Source organism: Atta colombica, unplaced genomic scaffold (genome assembly GCF_001594045.1).
Source record: "Atta colombica isolate Treedump-2 unplaced genomic scaffold, Acol1.0 scaffold35, whole genome shotgun sequence".
Taxonomy (NCBI): Eukaryota; Metazoa; Arthropoda; class Insecta; order Hymenoptera; family Formicidae; genus Atta; species Atta colombica.
In genome coordinates this window covers 673,493-693,787 of record NW_017259459.1, presented here as the reverse complement: position 1 = coordinate 693,787, position 20,295 = coordinate 673,493, and the positions used below count along the sequence as shown (strand labels likewise).

The 20,295-nt window shown below is 33.5% G+C and overlaps 1 protein-coding gene across 1 annotated transcript; it reads left to right on the top strand.

The window, feature by feature from the left end:
* The first annotated feature begins 2,800 nt into the window (after positions 1 to 2,800).
* On the top strand, positions 2,801 to 20,060 carry LOC108690673. The gene is made up of 10 exons (XM_018198078.1): positions 2,801 to 3,031; positions 9,742 to 10,089; positions 10,446 to 10,835; positions 11,469 to 13,357; positions 13,727 to 13,988; positions 14,269 to 14,934; positions 15,347 to 15,817; positions 16,233 to 16,703; positions 17,413 to 18,024; positions 18,544 to 20,060. Exons 1-10 carry the CDS (start codon positions 2,801 to 2,803, stop codon positions 19,981 to 19,983), a joined length of 6,780 nt encoding a protein of 2,259 aa, XP_018053567.1. The 3' UTR covers positions 19,984 to 20,060.
* The last annotated feature ends 235 nt before the right edge of the window (positions 20,061 to 20,295 follow it).

The window sequence follows — 20,295 nt, the reverse complement described above, 5'->3', positions numbered from 1 at the left end:
AAGAGAAAGTAGCAGGAGTTCTTATGCGAAATGTTATTTTGTATATATCGATAACGATCGTCGACGCCTTTCTTCAAGCACGTTCTGTGAGTATCGAAATCTTGTTCGAGATGGTTATATAGAGAGAGTTGTATAACTCGATTAACTATACCCAGCGGGTATAGTTAATGTATAACCAGCGGGTGTTGCGCGTAAATGAAGAAAATTCGTGCGTAATTATTTCTTCTTCATCGAAAAATAAGGTGAGAAGAATGACGATAAGGAAAGAAACAGAGAAAGAAAGACGGTCGGTGACCTCTTGAATTGCAACATAAGGAGCGAAGAGTTGTTCACACACTGACCCGCATTTCGTTCCCGCCGGCGAATAATTCCGAGACTTTTGTCTATTATTCGATTTTTCATGGTAGAGGCATCTTCTTTCTCTCGGTCCGGACCATTTCGACAGGATATTTGAGTGAAATCTGAATATGAGTTCAATCTCCGATCGCGTGATTTAATGCTCGAGTTATAAAGTTTGCGGCCTACTTGCACCACGTGCAGTGTGAAATTTGTTCAATCTATGTACGAACAAAAACGTCCCATCTGATTATCGAATTATTCTGTTGATTATATTTCTCTTCTATTTTAGGATTATTTACTTCATTTATAATCTAATATTTAGACTTAAAGAGCTTCAAAAATATATACGTATGAAAGATTTGGAAAAATATGTTATAATCTGATAATAGAATTTGACAAAAATGGTCTTTGTAAGAATTATAATATTATTCATATTATTTTTTTAATGCAACGATATAAGAACATTAATTACGTTTAGAAAGAACTCTATTTTAAAATTTATACATTTTTAAAAATGTTAAAATATTTCCGTAACTCTATACTTTAAGTCTTTATATACAAAACGACAAAATCAATACTTTTTTCTTTTGTAAAAATAAAACGCGTTAACTGAAATTATATTTTAAAAATAGTATACAGCTTTATTACTTTTTAAAAAACTCATTTTTGTAATAAGTAACTATATAACTGTATAATAAAAAATTAACAATTTTAGTTTTGTATTGTAATTGGAATAGAGTTAAAGTACACAGTATGCTTATATTTGTAAGTAACTAGGTCAAAATTTATCTTCCTAAATTAGGAAATTTCATGTTTTGCCTTTGATTCATTGTGCATGACGTTATTCAACGTACCAAGTACGTTCGTATGTTTAATCCTTATAATTGATGATAACACGGATGCATACATGCGCTCATTAATTAATTAAATATTTACATGCAATTCTGAGAGAGAAGATTAAGAGAGAAAAGGTCCTAATTCATTTTCGGATCGAGTGTTAAAATAAGTGAACCATGCAAAACAATTTTTAATTAAAATTTTTTATTAAAATATATGTAAAATGCTATTACATATTATCTCATTATGATATTCTTAACGTGCTTCGCAAAAAAAACATTTAAAAAAATTTAATTTTAGATTAAGTCTTTAGCGCAATGTTGCCAATTTTTACTGTAATGCAAGTTTAATTTTAATCTTGATTCAACAAAGTTCTTTATCTTTTTCTAAAAATTATAAAAAATGAAGAGTAAGTTGAATTGAGATTAAAGTTAATTTATAGTGATAAAAATGGATTATGATTCTCTGAGAAATATTAAGGTTGACAATATTAAGTTTTTCTAAACATTTAATGGCATATAAAAGAAAGAAAAATGCTCTAATGTGATTCGTATTACTATAGTGTCCAAATATAAGTTATAAATCTTGCAAAGCTACGGAAGTATTTTCGAAGTTTCACGATGAGGTATGACGTCAAAATAGTTCTTCTGAAAGGTCAGTGTAGGCGGAAATCCTTGCAAAAGTCCGAACTAAGTGGCACATAACCGAGTAAAGAAAAGAAATTCCCGCGCCTCCGGCTTTTTAATACTTCTATCGCGTGCCGCTCTCGCGAACGAAATAAAACTAGAAAAAAATTTGCTATTTTCACTGCTCTTCTTAATTACATTTTGACGCGACGAACTACAACGCGTCATGCTGTTGATCTAGCAAGTTTCATGTTGTCACAAAGAATTTCGAAAGAATTTCTTTTGAGAAAAATATGCAAAAGCCCGATTCTTATGTAATAAAAGTTTTAGCAAGTGCAAAAGATTATTATTTAGATTTCCGGAATAAAAAGAATGCTGTCGATTTATCTAAATTAAACTAATTATCTTAGAGTAGAATTTTTAAAAAACATATATCCTTTAAATAATTATAATTTTGCCTTCTTTTAATATAAATAAGCAGTAAATAAGATGCTGCAGGAAAGCTCATTTGAGAAAGTTAGAATTAGTTATGTTACGACACTTCCTTATGCCACAATTATAGATCACAAAGCTTGCATACGTCGTGTGAACAATGCATACAATCGCGCCTCATGTGCAACTAATTCCGTAATCGTCCTCCATGCTAATCGCATTGTCGTTCAGGTGTATCCTATTCAAGGATAATGACCTCACGACGATGCGATGTCATTGTCCCAGCTGTCGCATGATGTCTCTCAAGAACTGGCGACAAGTACTAATATTACTAATTGACATTCAGATTAATCAAATCAAAATTTTAAATCTTGTTTGAACGAAACGGAACGATTTTCGAATAGAAGAAAAATACAGAATAATATTAATGTGTAATTAAATGGATTACTCTTGTCTTCTAGAGAAAAGCTAAACAGATTTCACATCGCACAACGTTGTTTTCCTACCGAGCGTTACACGCGCGTAAGTTTCCCTCATTTCCGGCTGGGTGTTATTTGCTACTTTTTATGGTCGGAAGTCGCACGAGTATCGCGATCTATCGCGATAGCCGGAGAACCGCCGTCCGAATCGGTCTCGGTGGAGCACATTCGAGTGGAAGCCAAAAGTTCGAAGGCGAAAGTAAAGGTGGAACACCGGTGAAGAAAGTCAGCGACAATAAGTGGCACGCCGATAAGGCGTCAGCCATTCGACCGGGATGTGAAACCTGCGATGATGTGTCGGTGACAGGAGCTGATCAAGTAGAGATCGAGAGAATCCCACTGGGAGATATATTACTAGTTTGCGTTCACGTCAAACAAGCCATTCAGACGATAAAGTTGTATCTGTTACTATGAGCAACAAATCTCTGAAACTGCAGAAATGTGCGATTGTTGTTCAACCATAGAAAACGAATCTGCAAATATACAGATATCTACCGTATCATTTTTCCTAGTGAAAACAATCGCTCGTTTGCTTATTGTTGCCCTGCTTGTTGCATGTGGATATTCATCAGATAAATTCGCTGCAGTTGTTATATGGAGAAAGAACAATAGCTCGTGGAAATTATAATGAGATTGAACGATACCCAAGATATACGACAAATTTCTAGAGAAAGGTATATTTGTAATAAACATTATCTTTTTAAATGATTTATATATAATCTTTTTACAAGACTAATTTACTTGAGACACAAGCATCGATTTATTTGAAAGAAGCACTTGGATAAAACTTTAAAAAATGGAAACCGAAAATAAAAATATCGATCAGTAAGTCTATAATAAACTTTTTCTATAAGAATTTAATTTGATCTACAATAAGTATCTAAGATCTACAATCTTTCAATCGCGATAAATTCATTCGGCAAATAAATAATGCAAATGAAATTTTAATTATAAGATTTTTTCATATAAAAATTAATTTATGACAAAAAATGTATTTATCAAATTAAGCTATATTTTATTATAAATTATGCGCTCGCAATTAATTTATTAGTTCAATTTTTTTTTACATAGCAATTAAGTACAGAGATGTAACATACTTATGTACAATCCATAATAACAAAATATGTTTTCCAATAAGTCATAGCTGCAAGACATCACTGCAGCATACCGCGATACTTCTGTTACTTTCTTCTGTACTCGCGTAAAGTCTATTTACAAGAAACTCGATCGAAACTTATATTGTTCGCTAGTACTTTCCTCTTAGATGTAACGGACACCCTCTCGAAAAATCTGAGAAACGAAAGTTCGCAAGCAACTGTAAATAGAATAGTATAAACGTACAAGTAGAGCGTGAAATTCCGAAGACTGCGAATATGCCATTTTTTCAGACGACACATTCGACAGAATTACATTCGCGCACCGTGTCACCTATCTTTCCTAAGACTAAGGAATTTTAGGTGAAATAATACATCGAAAAACATTTGTATAAATAAAGAGACCATTAGTGTTTCTAGATTTTTTTTCTCTCTTAGACATCGTTGATTGCTATTGATTTATTTTTGATTTAATATTTTAATATACAGGGCTAAAATTCAGCAAAGAAATAAAAAAAAACATGATATTATCTTTCAATAAGATATTTATATGTATCTTTATACGTTCATAAGTATATGTACCTATATATCTCCTAAGTGTTAACATTACTGACAAGTGTTGACATCTTGAATCCCGATATCAATCGAATGTTTAGAAGATACAATATTAGCAATTTTACATCAAACAATCATTTTGTATTATGTATTTCTAAGAATATCTTTTATTGAACATTAAAAAATTTAAAGAGTTGAAAAGTTAATGTAATTGTCTCATTATGTCTTTTTATCTTACGGCGCCATTCAAACTATTAAAAGTGTGACCATGTTGAACCAAGATCACGCCTTTATCTGAGGACCAGGACTAGCTTCCTCGCGTGTTAAGAGAAAGGTGCTCGACCTCCTTTTTAACGCCGTCCTGCTCCGACATGTAGCGAACATGAACTGATAATTGCACACATTACCGACGGCATTGGCTACTCGATCTTACAAGCGAAGCTCAGCAAGAACGAGGAATATCGCATCATGCTTTACGTGCACCCATTAACCAAGAGAAAGTCATTTCTTTTGACGGCCATGGATAGCTTCAGTCACACCCACAGCTAGGTACGCGTGGGAACCTATCGACTAGGATTGAAAACGGAATTGCAACGATACCGCTATCATAGGATAACATACTTCCAAAATGTAATTGAAAGTATGGAAAATTCTTGAACTAGCACTTTTTCCGATGATTGCTTAATTTACATAGTTGACTAAAAAATGTAATCATCACGTTCGCTTCGGGAATTAAAACTATTCCTAATAGTATAGACTTCCAGGGGACGTTCTTAAGATGTCCGTAAACGCTTTGATTGTTCTGAAGACATCCCTAAGATAAAGTATGATGTTAGAGAAGGAAAAGAAAATATTAAATTACTCATAGATATTCACACGATTACTTTTCAATATAAAAAAATTTAGCTAGGTACACACAAATCTGAAAAATTTTTAGATACTTTAATAAAACTCTTCTTTCCGAATAAAAAGAAATAAAATGAAGAATAAATATTGAAATAAAACTTCAAAAATTTATAATGTTAATGCGATATTGTGTTTATTTTACAGTTAGTCGATTGACTTCAACATGACCTTTTTCGATATATTATATTTAAAAAGTGTTTTTATATTACTCTCAGTTTTTCTTGAAAATGAATTTTTCATTGCCGAAAATTGCTTTGCCAAAACGACGAACGAATTCTTCGGAATTCTATTGTTATATACATACGACCTCATAAATAGAAATCTGAATTTACAGGAGTATCGAGGCATGAAATTCAAAACGCACGTTCCTTTCTAAGTATTCGTGCATTGTGACTAATAGTTATTTGAAAAATGGTAAGATAAATTTCAATTTAAATTAAATTTAATTAAATAAAACATTTAAAATTGAATTAATTTGAATTGAAAAAATTTAAACTAGGCTTATCTAATTTTAATCATTTATCTAAATTTAATCTAAATTTAATCATTTCAAGTAACTTAAATTAAATATATAATTTATAAATAACTTAATAATTTATAAGCAATTTAATAAATAACGTAATATTATTTTTCTTACAAAAATAAATGCGATTAGACATTTTTGCAATTTTTCTTATTTTCTCAAATTAATTAAACAATATATTTATCAATAAATAATTAATTATTGATCAATTTAATTTTGTCAGTAGTTTCCAAGAATATATATCCTTATATATTTTTTCCCCATGCAAAATAATTACATTATTTATAAAATATTTATATATTATTAAGTTTTACTTATAAATTATATGTTTAGTTTAAGATTAGTTTAAAAATTCAATTTTAAATTTACATTACCATTTTTCGAATAATCATTAGTCATAATGCACGAATATTTAGAAAGAAAACGCGTGCCTCGATACTCCTATTCTGATGGCTAGGCATTTATGACGCCGTACGTAAGTATATGCAAAGCAAACGTCTCATATGTTTGAGATCGATTTCTTTTTTTTCAAGAGGCCCTTCCGGTAAATCGTGCCGTTATTTTACACTCGATGAATTCGTTTCTAAAACGATCGGTCGGAATGCGCTCGGAAAAAATCACGAAGAAAGCAGAAAAATCGCGCGGCGTGTCCGACACGCGATATTCCGTAATGTAAATTACATAGATACGCTCGCGACGCGTAATCAAAATCATGTCAGTAGCACGAAGACCTGATCAATTCGCATTCAAAAATCATTATGCAGTTCAGGAATTAACGAATTCTTAGCATTCCTTATATTAGCATTCACTTCGATGATGATATCATCATCATCATCATACTGATGATATCATTGTGCAAACTTTAATTGCATCGATTATATTGAGAAGCATGTTAGCGATAATATCGAGACGTACGATAGCAATCTTCAGTACGTTCCAACCACTCGAAATATTTTTCCGGGATTATCGATGACGGCATATATTATGGTTAAAATTCAATGCGTTAAATTACAATTCATATAGTCATCACTACAGATTTTACTCAATTTTTATTACCACATACCCTTATTTCTCGCATAGTTACTTGTGTAATCCATCAATCATCATTTTCGTCTGGCAACTTGCGATCTCGTAAGACTAGATAATCACAACCGAGTCATTTGTTAGAAATTGCTGTATGCTACTTGATGCGATTCACAGTTCGTTAGCTCTGGTCGCACTCCAAAAGTTTCCTCGATTAGCAGACGACATGCGATGATAACATCTATTACAGATTTTAACGATGGTAATCGTCGGTAATAATGATATATAATTAATCATGATGAGATTAATAGAACAATATAATAATTTTAATGGCATTTTTGTTTGCAGTAATTACCTAAAATTATTAATGGCAAACAATTATTAATTTAACATTAATAATCGCTTTCTATATGTCAGATCTAAATTATAACTGTAAACTATAACCGTGAAAATATAATAAATTCAATTTTACACAAGTAACTAATAAAATTTGTTTTCTTTTAAATGTTTCTTAATTATATTTATTATTTACTTTATAGTTTATTAAAATAATTTATTAAAAATTAATTATCATTTATTAATATCTTTAAAGTAATTTATTATTTTATTAGAACCAAATACTGAAATCGCAAAAAATCAATTAATAAAAAAAGAATTATCCTTTTTGTTTAATTTGTTTGTTTATATGTGTGTGAATGGTTACGCTCCCGTCAATTTGCTTGCGGATATAAAATAGATTAAGACAGTATGTATGCCTACACTTTCCGTGTCCACAATTAGAAGGTCGACTACATTCACTTGGAGTACCATGTCACTCTACACTTCAAATGTTTCTTGCGAATTAATCGCGTTATTAAACCAATCTATTTAAAACTATTTACAATTATAATATTCCTAAGATCTAAATTAACATCGTATATACTCGGCTAAAACAAATTAAACTCTTTTATCTTAATAGGCTTATAATAATTATTAAGATTTAAATTATTATTATCTAACTTTTTTAAAATAATTAGCAACTTTTTTCGATATATCAGAATAAACAGATATATATTGTACGAATATATAAATAGATAAAAACGATAGTTAGTTTTAGTGAAAGTTGTCTTTACGTGTAAAATGATTCACGTTCAGCGAATTATTACTGGAGCTATGATTTAACTTTAAAATCTAAATGTTACATATTTATTTAAATAAAAATCAAGTAAAAATTAAATATCAATGTAAAATATCATGTAAAAATTACAATCGGATATTACGTGATTACTGACATTTTATTTCTTCGTTTAACCATTCATGTGATAGAAATATCACAAAATAGAAGAGTATTAACGCAATTTCACGATAAATGAAGTGGAAATGAAACGGAAAACTGTATGAAAGTAGATATCGGAACAACAACCAATGTATTATTCCGATGCAATAATACGTGTCATGCGCATCTCTGGTCGTAATGAACGATCGATTGATGACACTCGCAATGTGCTCGAAACGAGCAAATCACAAACATCAGAAGTAGAAATACAATATAAAACTTTCCCATTTTATAAAAGAATAAAAATTCAATTTAATTACTTGTAAATATATAGATATAAAATTTAATATTTTCATTTAGCTAATATAATTAAAAAAAAATATATATATATAAGGAAATACATTTTTATCGCCTAATTACATTTAAATATCGACTATGTATTGTACAATGCAGAAAACATATATACAACATTTTAGTTCAATTTATATAATTAATTAAACAAAGGAAATAAATGGAATTCTAATAACTATCTATTCTTTTCTATTATTATCAATTAAAATTTATCTAATTATCTAATAATTAAAGGAAAAGCTCTTTTTCATTAAATATTATTTAATTAAATAAGAAATTACGAATAATAATAGGAATTCTCTCTGTATTCATATTAAAATAAAAATCGTTCAATAATGAATGATGACACAATTATAATACTAATCTACTAAATGTATTGCAATATATTTCGATAATTTTATTTTTCTATCAGATATCTCTTCTCTACTCGTAGAGCAATATAACTTTCCCTCAATGAGGAAATAATTCATTTAAAGATTTTATAATATAGAAAGTTATTTATGAAACGTTTGACAAGAAATAATATCGGGATTCATATCGGAAGTAATTAATAGTATTGTGTACGTGCGTACGCTTGTTTGTCGCAGCTTTGTTGCAACTTTGATGTATTATGAAACCGCAGGTTCCATTAAAATTATCAAGTCGTGGCCAATTCATCGGTCTATGATCTCGATTACTTATTCTCAATATGATAGCAGTGAAATTGCGGTGGTTGATTTCTTGTTACCTTTTGCACGAAGCGTTACGATGTTTTTTACCCTCTAATGTACTTTACATCCTGTTTCTTAATACATGAAATAACTCGATTCTATTTCTCGATTCTATTATATAATAAAATATGTCTTTTATTAATATATTTATTTATCATTCAATAGAGAGAGAGAGAGAGAGGAGTCATTTTGTATTTTAATTATTTAATTAACTTTCACACTTTTGACTGTTAAATTTGATTTAAATTGACTTTTTACTGAATTTCAAATAAATTTCTATTTATAACTTTATATACATATACATCGTGTGCAGTACGCAATTTATTCTGTAATACGAAACTGAAATTTATATCACTTACAATCCGCGCACACGGATATGCTATATTTTAAAAATTATATCAAAACGAATCAACGTCGATGTTGACTCACATTCATTATCAATCGAAAATCAATCGAAGCAATTTTACGCTGCAATGTAACGCGCGCGCGTGCGTGCGTGTGCGTGTGTGTGTGTGTGTGTGCGTGTGTGTGTGCGTGCGTACGTGCGTACGTGTGTATACGTATCGTCGCCAAAGTTAATTACTCCGTGATCAATTAATCGTTGGTTTTAGATTGTTCGAAGGTGCTTCACATCGACCGCGGTATTCATCGTCCTAACGTTGTTAGGCGGATTCGATGAATGCGCGGCTGAACGATGGTCACGACAAATATCTAACAGCGAATGGATTCCGCTGGCTAATCCAGGGACTGCATCCGCTCAATTGCAGCGAAACAATGCGGAAAGCGGACTTTTTTCTAGTAGCACGCATTTACCGAATCCAATTCAAACGATCTCGTTACCGCCCGCCTTGCAACAGCAATACCAGGAACAGCTGATTCAGCTGCAAAAAACGCAAGAGAGTATTCAAAAGCTCCTTTTGTTGCAACAACAACTCAAAGCTCAGCAACAACTTCTTCAAGTAAGATTAGTTTTAATGTAGAGAGAATGCAAGATACTTTTAAATTTATTTTTTTATAAAAAATTTCATTACATAAACATTGAAGAATTTGTTTTTTTATACAGCTTCCTTTATAAATATTAATATATTTTTTTAAGATTAAAATTGAAGCCATATTTATATGGAAAAAAATAAATATTTTAGCAAAAAATTTTTATATAAAAAAACACATATTTAAATGTATTGTTTAAATATATATGATACAGATATTATAATTTAGACAAGACATTAAGTTTATATATAGCAAGGTTTAAAAATTGTATGTAATTAAACTGGTTTCCTTTATTTCCCTCAACTAATTTTACATTTATTTACAGACTCAACCGTTTCCGCCCGGCGATTATAGTAACACCGAAGATGAGAAACTACCGAGTTCCTTAGGTAATTTGCCATCGGCACCTGAATTAGAGTCTGAAGCTCTGATACCCCCGCAACCAGCTTCGGAGGCACTTCCGCCAGTACATCCTCCCCAGAACTTTCAAAGACCGGGACAAGCCTATCAGAATCAAGAACTATCAAACTTGCCCGTTCAGAGTCAAGTTACACTGCAACACAATCAAAATTACGAAAATGTAGAGAACGCGCAAATAGGACCGCAAACTTATGTAACGAAATCGGGAAGTCACAGATCAGATGGAAAACGTTTAAAAGGGCAAGGATTACCGCAACCTTCTCTGATTGGAAGCATGGGCGATGAGGAGGAAGAGGTTCGTACAATAAAATTCTCACGTAACTTTCTTTCCGACAAATTAACAAACATTGAGCAATTCTTATCTCTACGATGTTAGATTAAATCAGAGAAACAGAATCAGAGCATGTAAAGAATATTCAAGATTCATGTATCAACCAAGCGAAACCGGAACTAACACACAAATAAAATCATGAATTTGATCTGATTTCTTAAACACAAAAGCGGAACTTACGATAATGACTGATGTAAGCAAATATTAGATTTTATAAAGAAATAAGTAACAAAGTTTGATTTTTATCTTAAATTTTATCACTTATAATCCTTATTATACATAATTTTAATAGTTATTATCTGTAACAATAATACATATATATAACAATAACAATAATTCAATATACAATTAATATTTGATAATGCAACAAAAACAAAATTTAATTGTGTCAATATTTTTACCAACCATACTGTAAAATATATGTTAAATGAATATTTTATAAGTATACCAAGAAAAAGATATCATTAGATCTTTGATTTTTATTAAAATATTCAATAGTCTTATATTAGAAATAACATTTTTATAAAAAATAAAAGATCGATAAATCAGAGTTGAAGATACGTACATTTTCATAGCAGTAAATGTAATATCTTGTAGATTCAACTAGTATATGTCCCGGCGGAAACATTAGCGCAAAGAGGTCAATCGAAAAAGGGTCGCGGAAGGAAACAATATCCTGTTCGTCAACAGCATTCTCAACGAGAGAACCAAGCAAGTATCGATCAAACTTCTCTTTCGCCCGATCAAGAAGCCTTCGCGCGGCAAGTATTGCAGCAAATTCAGAAGGAACACCAAGAGACAGCGCAGTTCCTAAAGGAGGAACGCGCAAAAGAGTTCACTAGATTGAACGAGGAGCAGAAAGCGCTCGAACGGAAAACACGATTGCAACAAGAGGCTCTTCAAAGAGAGCAAGAACTGTTGCGACAAAAAGAGGCCGACAAGAAACGAAAAGAATTGGAAAGGCTGGAGGAAATGGCGAGGCAACGAGAATTGGATCGAATTCGTGATGCTAGAGAAAAACAGAGGCAGGAAGAGCTCGAACGACGACGACTTTCTGAACTTCGCATCAAGGAGGAGAAACGCCGCGAAGAGGAAGCCAGACAACGCGAAGAGAAACAGAAGTTAGAGTTGGAGCAGCAGAGAATTCTGGAAAGTCAACAGGAGGAGCAATTACGGGCCAACAGTCCAAGTTTCCAAAACACCCAATCCCAAGCCTTAATCCGTGAGCAGCCACGTCGCCAGCATCTTACGGATGGCACCAGGATCAAAAAGATTCGCGGCAGGCAACGTCCACGAATCAATCAATATCAGGAACAGTCAAATCATCATGAAGTTACTACTACACCATCGCCTAATCAGCCACCCCTCTCTGTTTACATGGGTAGTTCCACATCCAGATTAGATACCGTCAAGGTTACTGATGTCTTAAAGATTTTAAAAGATGCAAAAACCATTGCCGTTTTGGAAAACATCAATTCCAATAGCCCGCAGGTATTCGTGGGTCCATCAAACCTGGATCCTCCTTATGGTTATGCAAAGTTCGATCTTCCCTACTTGTCATCGATCGATCATAACAGGGTAGAACGCAAAGTCGACAAACTGCCTTTCTTCGTCGCTCCGTTAAGCTTCGAACCGCCTCCAGGTTATTCTAAAATACCTTTCCCAGCGCCGCACATTGGTTCTGTCGTTATCAACAACTTATCGGAAACATCCTCGGAATCGAATACTCAGGAGGAACAGAATTTCAATCCGACGCCGTTAATCCAGCCGAACTCTTACAGTGACGTTGATCAAAGCGGAACCATCGCTACCACCGCATCCTACGATTCCTCGATCACTCAAAATTTTTCCCCGGAATCTAACAGTCCTAAATACGAGTCCGCTTATTCAACACCGTCTTCAAGTTCAAAGTTTCGATTCAGACAATATTACGACAATAAGCCGTCTCCTGTCAGCACAGCATACTATGACGAACAATCAACCACGAAAACAAAGCCGAAGCATTATTATGAACAAGAATCTACCAAACTTACTACTCAGCCTCCGAAAGTCGATACGACACCTAGCTATAGACAGGAAGTAATCTATTCTAGTACACCAAATTTCCAGGACAGGTCAGTAAGTTCACAGGATCCCTCTACAAAAGAGCAGGATCTGGCAGCCCAATTAGCGCTCATCAATCAAGAGCTGGGCCAACAGCAAAGAGAACCTCAGAAATACATCGCTGAGCAATATCATTCCCAGTCCAATCTAGGTGAATCGTACGATGCCAATGACGTCAGAGGGCCAGTAGGACCAACACAATACAATTTACCAGCCGAATTACCACCAATCTCTCCGCATTTACCTGGTTTGGTAAATTCTTTGTTAGATAAGCAAGAGAGGAATCTTCCTATTGCTTTGACACCACCACCGACAACGACCACCACTACGACGCCAACAACGACTACACGTATAAGCTCCACAACTTATAGGCCACGAGGAAGGTGAGTGTAATTTTTTTCATAATACTTTATTATTTATGTAACAATTTTTTAATATAATTTTATTATATAAAATATCTTTTTATTTAAAGTTTTGAAATAGATATTCATATTAGTCACAATTTAATATATAATTCATGTTTAATAATAATTCAAGTTTCTGTAATGTTCTTCAAAGTTTTCTTATTGATTTTTAAGTACATACGTGTCATAATTTATATCGTGTTAGAATAATATAAAATTTTTCCACATAAAATTCTTATGCTATTTTATCGAAATTGATGGTTTAAGTTTAAGTAGAGCGTAAAAATTTTTCAATCGTGAATGTCAGTGGGACGTTAATATATTAGAATTATATCTGATCATGGATAGAAGCAGAATTGTACCTACAAGAGCTAGAACGACTCAAGCACCTGGTAATAGAACGGAAAGACCAACCCGAAGACCAACATATAATCGATCCAAGTCTAGATTTACGACCACAACGGAAGATTACCACGATTCCTCTTATGAACCAACGAAGTCGAAAACGCCGGAGACCACACAGAAATATAATGCAAACACAGAACACAGAAGACCAATATCCAGAACGCAAAAGTTCAGAAGTCGAGATAGAGCGAATTCCCAGTCCGCGGTACTTTTTTAATCTCATTTATTCTTTATTCGTCATCAAGATTTTGAAAGAAAGAAAACGTGAAAATTCCATATTTTCAGATACACAGAAAAAATGTTTGGTATTTGTGATTATCATTATATGGTAATTAATTATGATAAGGAATTATATTTTTTTATAATTATTATTACCTATATTATTTATAATAAAATGTAATTTTAACGTCAAGATGACAACAAATGATGTTAGCTTGCTACATGGGTTGTTATTTATGTAAATATTGTTTCTTAAATTTGTCCAGGTTCAAAATCACAACATTCAAATAGCTAACTTCGAGAACTATTCTCAAAGAGATTCGCAGAGTAATGTATCTCCCGACACGTACTCATCGCCGAGCGGACCTTCTGGTTTTCAGCAGAAAGAAACTCCTTTGTCAGGGATGAATAATTATCCGGAGAATTATCCAACTGCTCCCATGCAGACCGAGAATTATCCGCCATTGCGCGAAGTCCAGCACAGCACGCCTTTAGTGTCCGATGATTATTCCAGGAGTCAAAACGGCCCTCAAGAAACGCGCTATCAGCAACAAGACGCAGTGTACGATCAGAATGATAACTTCCAGCCATCGGGACTCGAAAAGACTCCGGTGAACGGATTCAATTATCAAATCGAAAACGAGAATTCGGACCAAATGATTTCCCAGAGACCCAAAGAATATCCGCATTACCAGGAAGAGACCAACTATAATCTGGCCACGACAGTAGACCCACAAATAACGTCTAGCGAGGAACATCGATATTCTCCGATTTATGAGATGCAAACTCAACCAGATTATAATGCCGGCAAGCTCGAGAATGCAGCGATAGAAACTGATCCAAATGCATCACCGATTTTTGTTCCACTTCAACAAAGCAAACAGGAAGATTACGAATTACAGATTCCCTCGACAGAGACGTCGTTTATGGAAGTATGTATAATCAAAATAATATTATTTTAATGTTATACAAGTGTTTAATTATATGTTTTAAAGACAGTTTTTATGTAACGAAATTTCACCAGCAATATAATACGATTATAATTTCTACATATAATTCTAATTAAAGATTTTATACTATTAATACATAAAAATAATAAAATATAACAGAAATGTTCTGCAGAAAATAAAATTTTACTATACAATTTAAACTTCATTAACTGAAATATATAACTGATATATTATAATAAATTTTTTAACATTTATATAAATACTACATGCATTTATATAAATATTCAGAAATACTCTCTATAAGATTTATATACTTTACTTTCTTTATATATAAGGTTTATGATTTTTTAACGTGCAAAGTTAAAAAATATCGTTATAATTATTTCTGTTCCAGATCACCACGACTAGCACAACCACTCCAGCGCCCGTAATAATACGTCAACGAGTTCGAGCTCGTCTAGGAGGCGGTCGCACTCCACATCACGACTCCGCGATTCAAACGCGACCCCGCGGTTCGCAAGATGAGTACGTACGTTTCAGCGCTGTGAACAATGATTCCGGTCGTAATACCGGTCATCGGCATCGCGATGGATCGAGGACGAGGACACGCGTGCGTCCGCAAAGTCACGGGTCGCAGGTACAAACCGAGGGTAACGAGTACATAAAGATACACTCGACACAGCAGCAAAAACTGGTCGCCACAACTATACCGCCATCGACGACAACAACCACGACAGCTCGAACGGTAGAGGAGGATCTCGATTACGGATTCATAAGGCCACCGAACTTTCAACCAGTGCATCCAGTGCATCCAGTGGATACCAGATTCCAAGCACCCATTACATACAGACCCGCTTTGTCCGAGGTACGTTCCACAAAATAATAGAAAAAAGAAACAATTTTACATAGAAAAATAAATAAATTTTTAAACAACAATTTTTTCTGTACTATTTCCAAAAATTTTCATATTTTAAGAAGAAATTATAGTAATTAAAAAATATTTGCTGTAATAATATAACCTTTGTCCCAACTAGCAGTTTTTAAAAGTATATTTTTATTTATATAATCCATCAATCTTCGATATTTAAAATTTTTCAATTCTCTTAATATATTGTCCAAAAAGTGTTTTTCACAAGAAATCTAAAAATGAAATTTTCATGTAATGCTCCTCCATCAATCATTCCTTCAATGTACTGTATAACGCAGAAAATGTTTAAAATCAATTTTCTAAAAAGCTTGAAAAATAAAAACAAAAATAAAAACTAATAAATGTGCCATAGATACAGCATTTCCTTTCCAATGATGAGACGGCGGTGGAATCGAGTCCGTCACACATTTTAAAAAATCGTCCAAAATATCAAACCACAAATCGTCGTCCAATCACGAAAATATTCACGACGACAACAACGAGCACTTCGACGGAAACTGTACCTGTTGCGACGACGATACCAGACAATGTTATATATACTACAAAATCGAAAACAAGACCGGATGAGCCAAAGTCGATCACGAGATCACGAGGAAGAATTCGCCGGCCAGGGAAGAAACGTATTACGACAACCACGGAATCCGGCCTCGAGGCAAACAACGAATTACCGCTAGATGAAAACTACCCCCGAATAACGTCACAACAGCTGCCGGTGACAGCGAGCGGACAGCAACCTCTCTACGAAGACAATTTCGACGTCGCGCCGCAATTTGTGCCAAATCAAAATAGACCGACACAATTTTACGAGGAAAACAGCGAAAACGTAAGTAAATTCTTTCGGGATCGCGTTGTGAAAGAATAAATACTAGAATAAATAGATATAATAAAGAAAAGTTACGAAAAGGAAGGAAGAAACTTTTTTCTCATTTGTAATTTAGAATATCGTTTCTTTACTTCAAACGTGACACAGTTAAAAAAATAGTTTCCTAAAAAAGGGAAAAAATTATTTTTCAACTTGACTGAAAAAATTCTTAACTAATAATATTGAAAAAGAATATATATTTAATATGATCAAATATCATTTTCGTTTTACGACCCTTTTTAAATTATGATGATTTTGAACGACTTCTTTTAAAAATTATACTTTTTTAGTAGCAACAATTAAAAATTATACTTTTTGATAATTTTCTATGAAATTAAGATAGTTTACTTTTGATAATTGATACAATATTTACTTAATTTAATAATGATAATAATTCGAAAATTACGTTTTCTGAGTTGTATCACTTTTAAAGTAAAGGAACAATTATGAAAGCGTGTTAAGCTATTGCTATAAATATTTGGCTAAATTATTATTACCATATATTTTTCTACGAGATATATCACTATAAAAAGAAATATTTAAAACTAAAACATCTTTAAGTGTTTAAAAAATAGAATAAAAAATAAAACATTTTAATATCTTAAAATTAACATTTCTTTCAGTGATCTCACTCCTTTAGCTTGCTTAAATGTAATGTGTATGTTTCTAGTATCCGCCTCAAGAATTTGTTCTAAACTTCGGTAATCTGCCGGAACAAGTGTCGCAACGTGAAGAATACGATCAGACCCAGCTGGCTAGTATTTCACCGAAGAAGTATAGTCACTCAAATCCGGATGCGAACGCGCAGTCCACCAGTGACATTTACGGCGCCGAAAGTCAGTGGTCCACGAAGCTGTCGAAGACATCGTTCCAGCCGAGCTTCGCCTCGAATCGCGTGATTGATGAATCGAAAAGAGGCCGAAGCAAAACCGATAATGATCAGGAGAATAAAAACGCGCCTGAGATTATTACGGCTGGACCAGAGGTATCATCGGTAACGATGGTCGTTTCCTCGGACTATCAGAAACATCTAAACGATGCTGACAATACAGACACAATGATGGATGGTTTCGGATGGAAAACGAACGCGCAGGATCACACGGAGAAATTGAACGTTACGACAGTGACGAATTTAGCGACAACAATACTTCAGGATCAACCTCAAAGCGATAAGGAAACATTGCCAGAAACGCAGGATTCGAGCGATCAAAATGAAAACTTTACGAAACAGACGGATGACAATGCGAGAGTGATAAAATTTGATTCTCTTCCCGGTAGAAAGGTAAAATGTTCTAAAATATTCTAAAATAAAAGTATAGAACAATCTAATATTTTTGCAAAATAAATAATTAACGTTGTCAAACAAATAACATGTAAACAATATTGAATTTGAATGTAGCATTAAAAGAACTAATTATAGTCTCGCACTAATTAAATGGAAAATTGAATCCCGATAAATTGAATTAATTTTCACAGCTTATAATAGCGAACAAGTGAACAAAAGATGTTACAAATATAAGGCTCAATAATCGATAGTTTTAGAGTTATGATATATCAAGGTAAAACTTGTGCTCGCAGAACACTTTTGATATACCATAGTTCGAAACATTATTGAGTCTTTTATCTATGACATTTCTTCTTCACCACATTACAAGCATTATATTTAAAAACTAATTCATTTCACCAGAATCCAATATAATTAGTACGGAGTTCTTTAAATTATCTGAAGACTGAGAGCCTTTCTTGTGATATTCTATTCTGCAGAAGACAATGTAGAATAAATAAAAAATTTATTTTTCAGACTCGGAAAAGAAAAGTTCGCGTGCGCGTAAGACCTCTCGTGGACGATTTCGTTACCGCCGAATCTCAGCACTACAATTCTGCGGTGAACAGTCTGGTTCAAGATCAATACAAGTACAATCCGATTCATGATTCGCGGTTCACCACCGCTCAGCCGATTGCAACAACTGTTACCATAAGTAGCATGACAGCCGCAGAATCGACCAAGAAATCGCTTCTTCAGGATTTTCTGGAAAAGATGTTGAAGAATGATGAAGTCTCCATTCCGACTCGTATCACTTCGATTACTACCGAAATACCTGATTGGACGATATCAACACCAATGACGACTCCATACGTTTTTTCTGATGATGGTCAAGTTACAACCTTGAAAGAGAATTACACACCGATCGATACGACGCTGATAGCGAATATTGATGAAGAACGCGTTACAACAGTAACTGAAAATTTAAACGAATCAAAAGATGAGTCCTACGAAGCGATAACTACTGAAGCGCAAAAAGAAGTTAAGCCAAAAAAATACAAGAATTCTCAGGAAGACAAAAGCGAAAATAATTTGGAAAACGTCGAAATATTTAATCAAAGATATAACCTACCATCAAATTATCCCGATGGATTAGGAATCTCGAAAAAAAACGAGGATAGCACAACGAAATTGACTGGCTTTCCAAAGGAAGATAAAAAATTGAGTGCCATCAGTAAAGAGAAGGAACATATAATGACATTAAAGAGACAAGAAAACGAAGATAACGAGGCGCACCCGAAGAATCATAAAACCGAATGGAGCGAAGTAAGATACCCGGTGGATTTCGATAGGTCACAAACTACGATGAATTCATATACCACGACGCCTATCCCAGGCATCGTTACGCGAAACGAGGGCGAGAGCACTGTGAGAACACTCTCCGATTACGTGAAGGCTATCTTCGACAGCATGAAAAATGCCGAGGAGAATGAGGAGATCGCGAAAGTGATCGAAGCTAAAAGTGAGATAGATAATTATAACACAAATAGTACTGCTTTGGCCCACGCGAGTATGAAAGAAAGTAAAGAGATCGATCGAAAAGCCGCCACGACTAACTCTCCACAGGATATTTATGCGACGCAACGTGTTGAGGTTGAAGAGAATGAGATAAAACCTAAAGAAATACAAGAAACGACAAAGGAGAACGCTATTAATTTCGAAACGATCACATTGATTCCAGACACGACCACGAACACGGCGATATTGTCTGAAGAGACCTTAATAACAGAACCTTCCATGACGACCACGAAAACATTAAGTAGACAAATGGATAACATATTTAGGACGAACTCTACGATGCTGGGCAAGGTCTTAAAAACCTCGACCACAACGAAAGTGTCTCACATGACAGAGATTTGTTATAGAGGTCGATGTGTAATGACAAGGCCCAAGATGGATGATGCTATGATGAGATGAGGAAAATTCGATAATTCGGTTGTGGGATTATTCTTAGCACTTTCCTGTCCGATCGTTAAAAGATAAAAAATGTAAATGGCAAGCAGAAGAGAATTTCGAGAATTGTTTATTGAGTATCTATTATTGTCGAAAAACAGTAAAAGATATTGAATAATTTAGCAACATTTTCTATATTAATATGTTTGCAAATGATAATCTTTACTTCTTATATATTGATTTTAAATAGCTCTGAAAGCTTCGAAGAACGAAATAAAGAACTGAAAATTGAATAATTCAATTGAACTTTATCGGACAGAAAAGTGTTAATTTTCG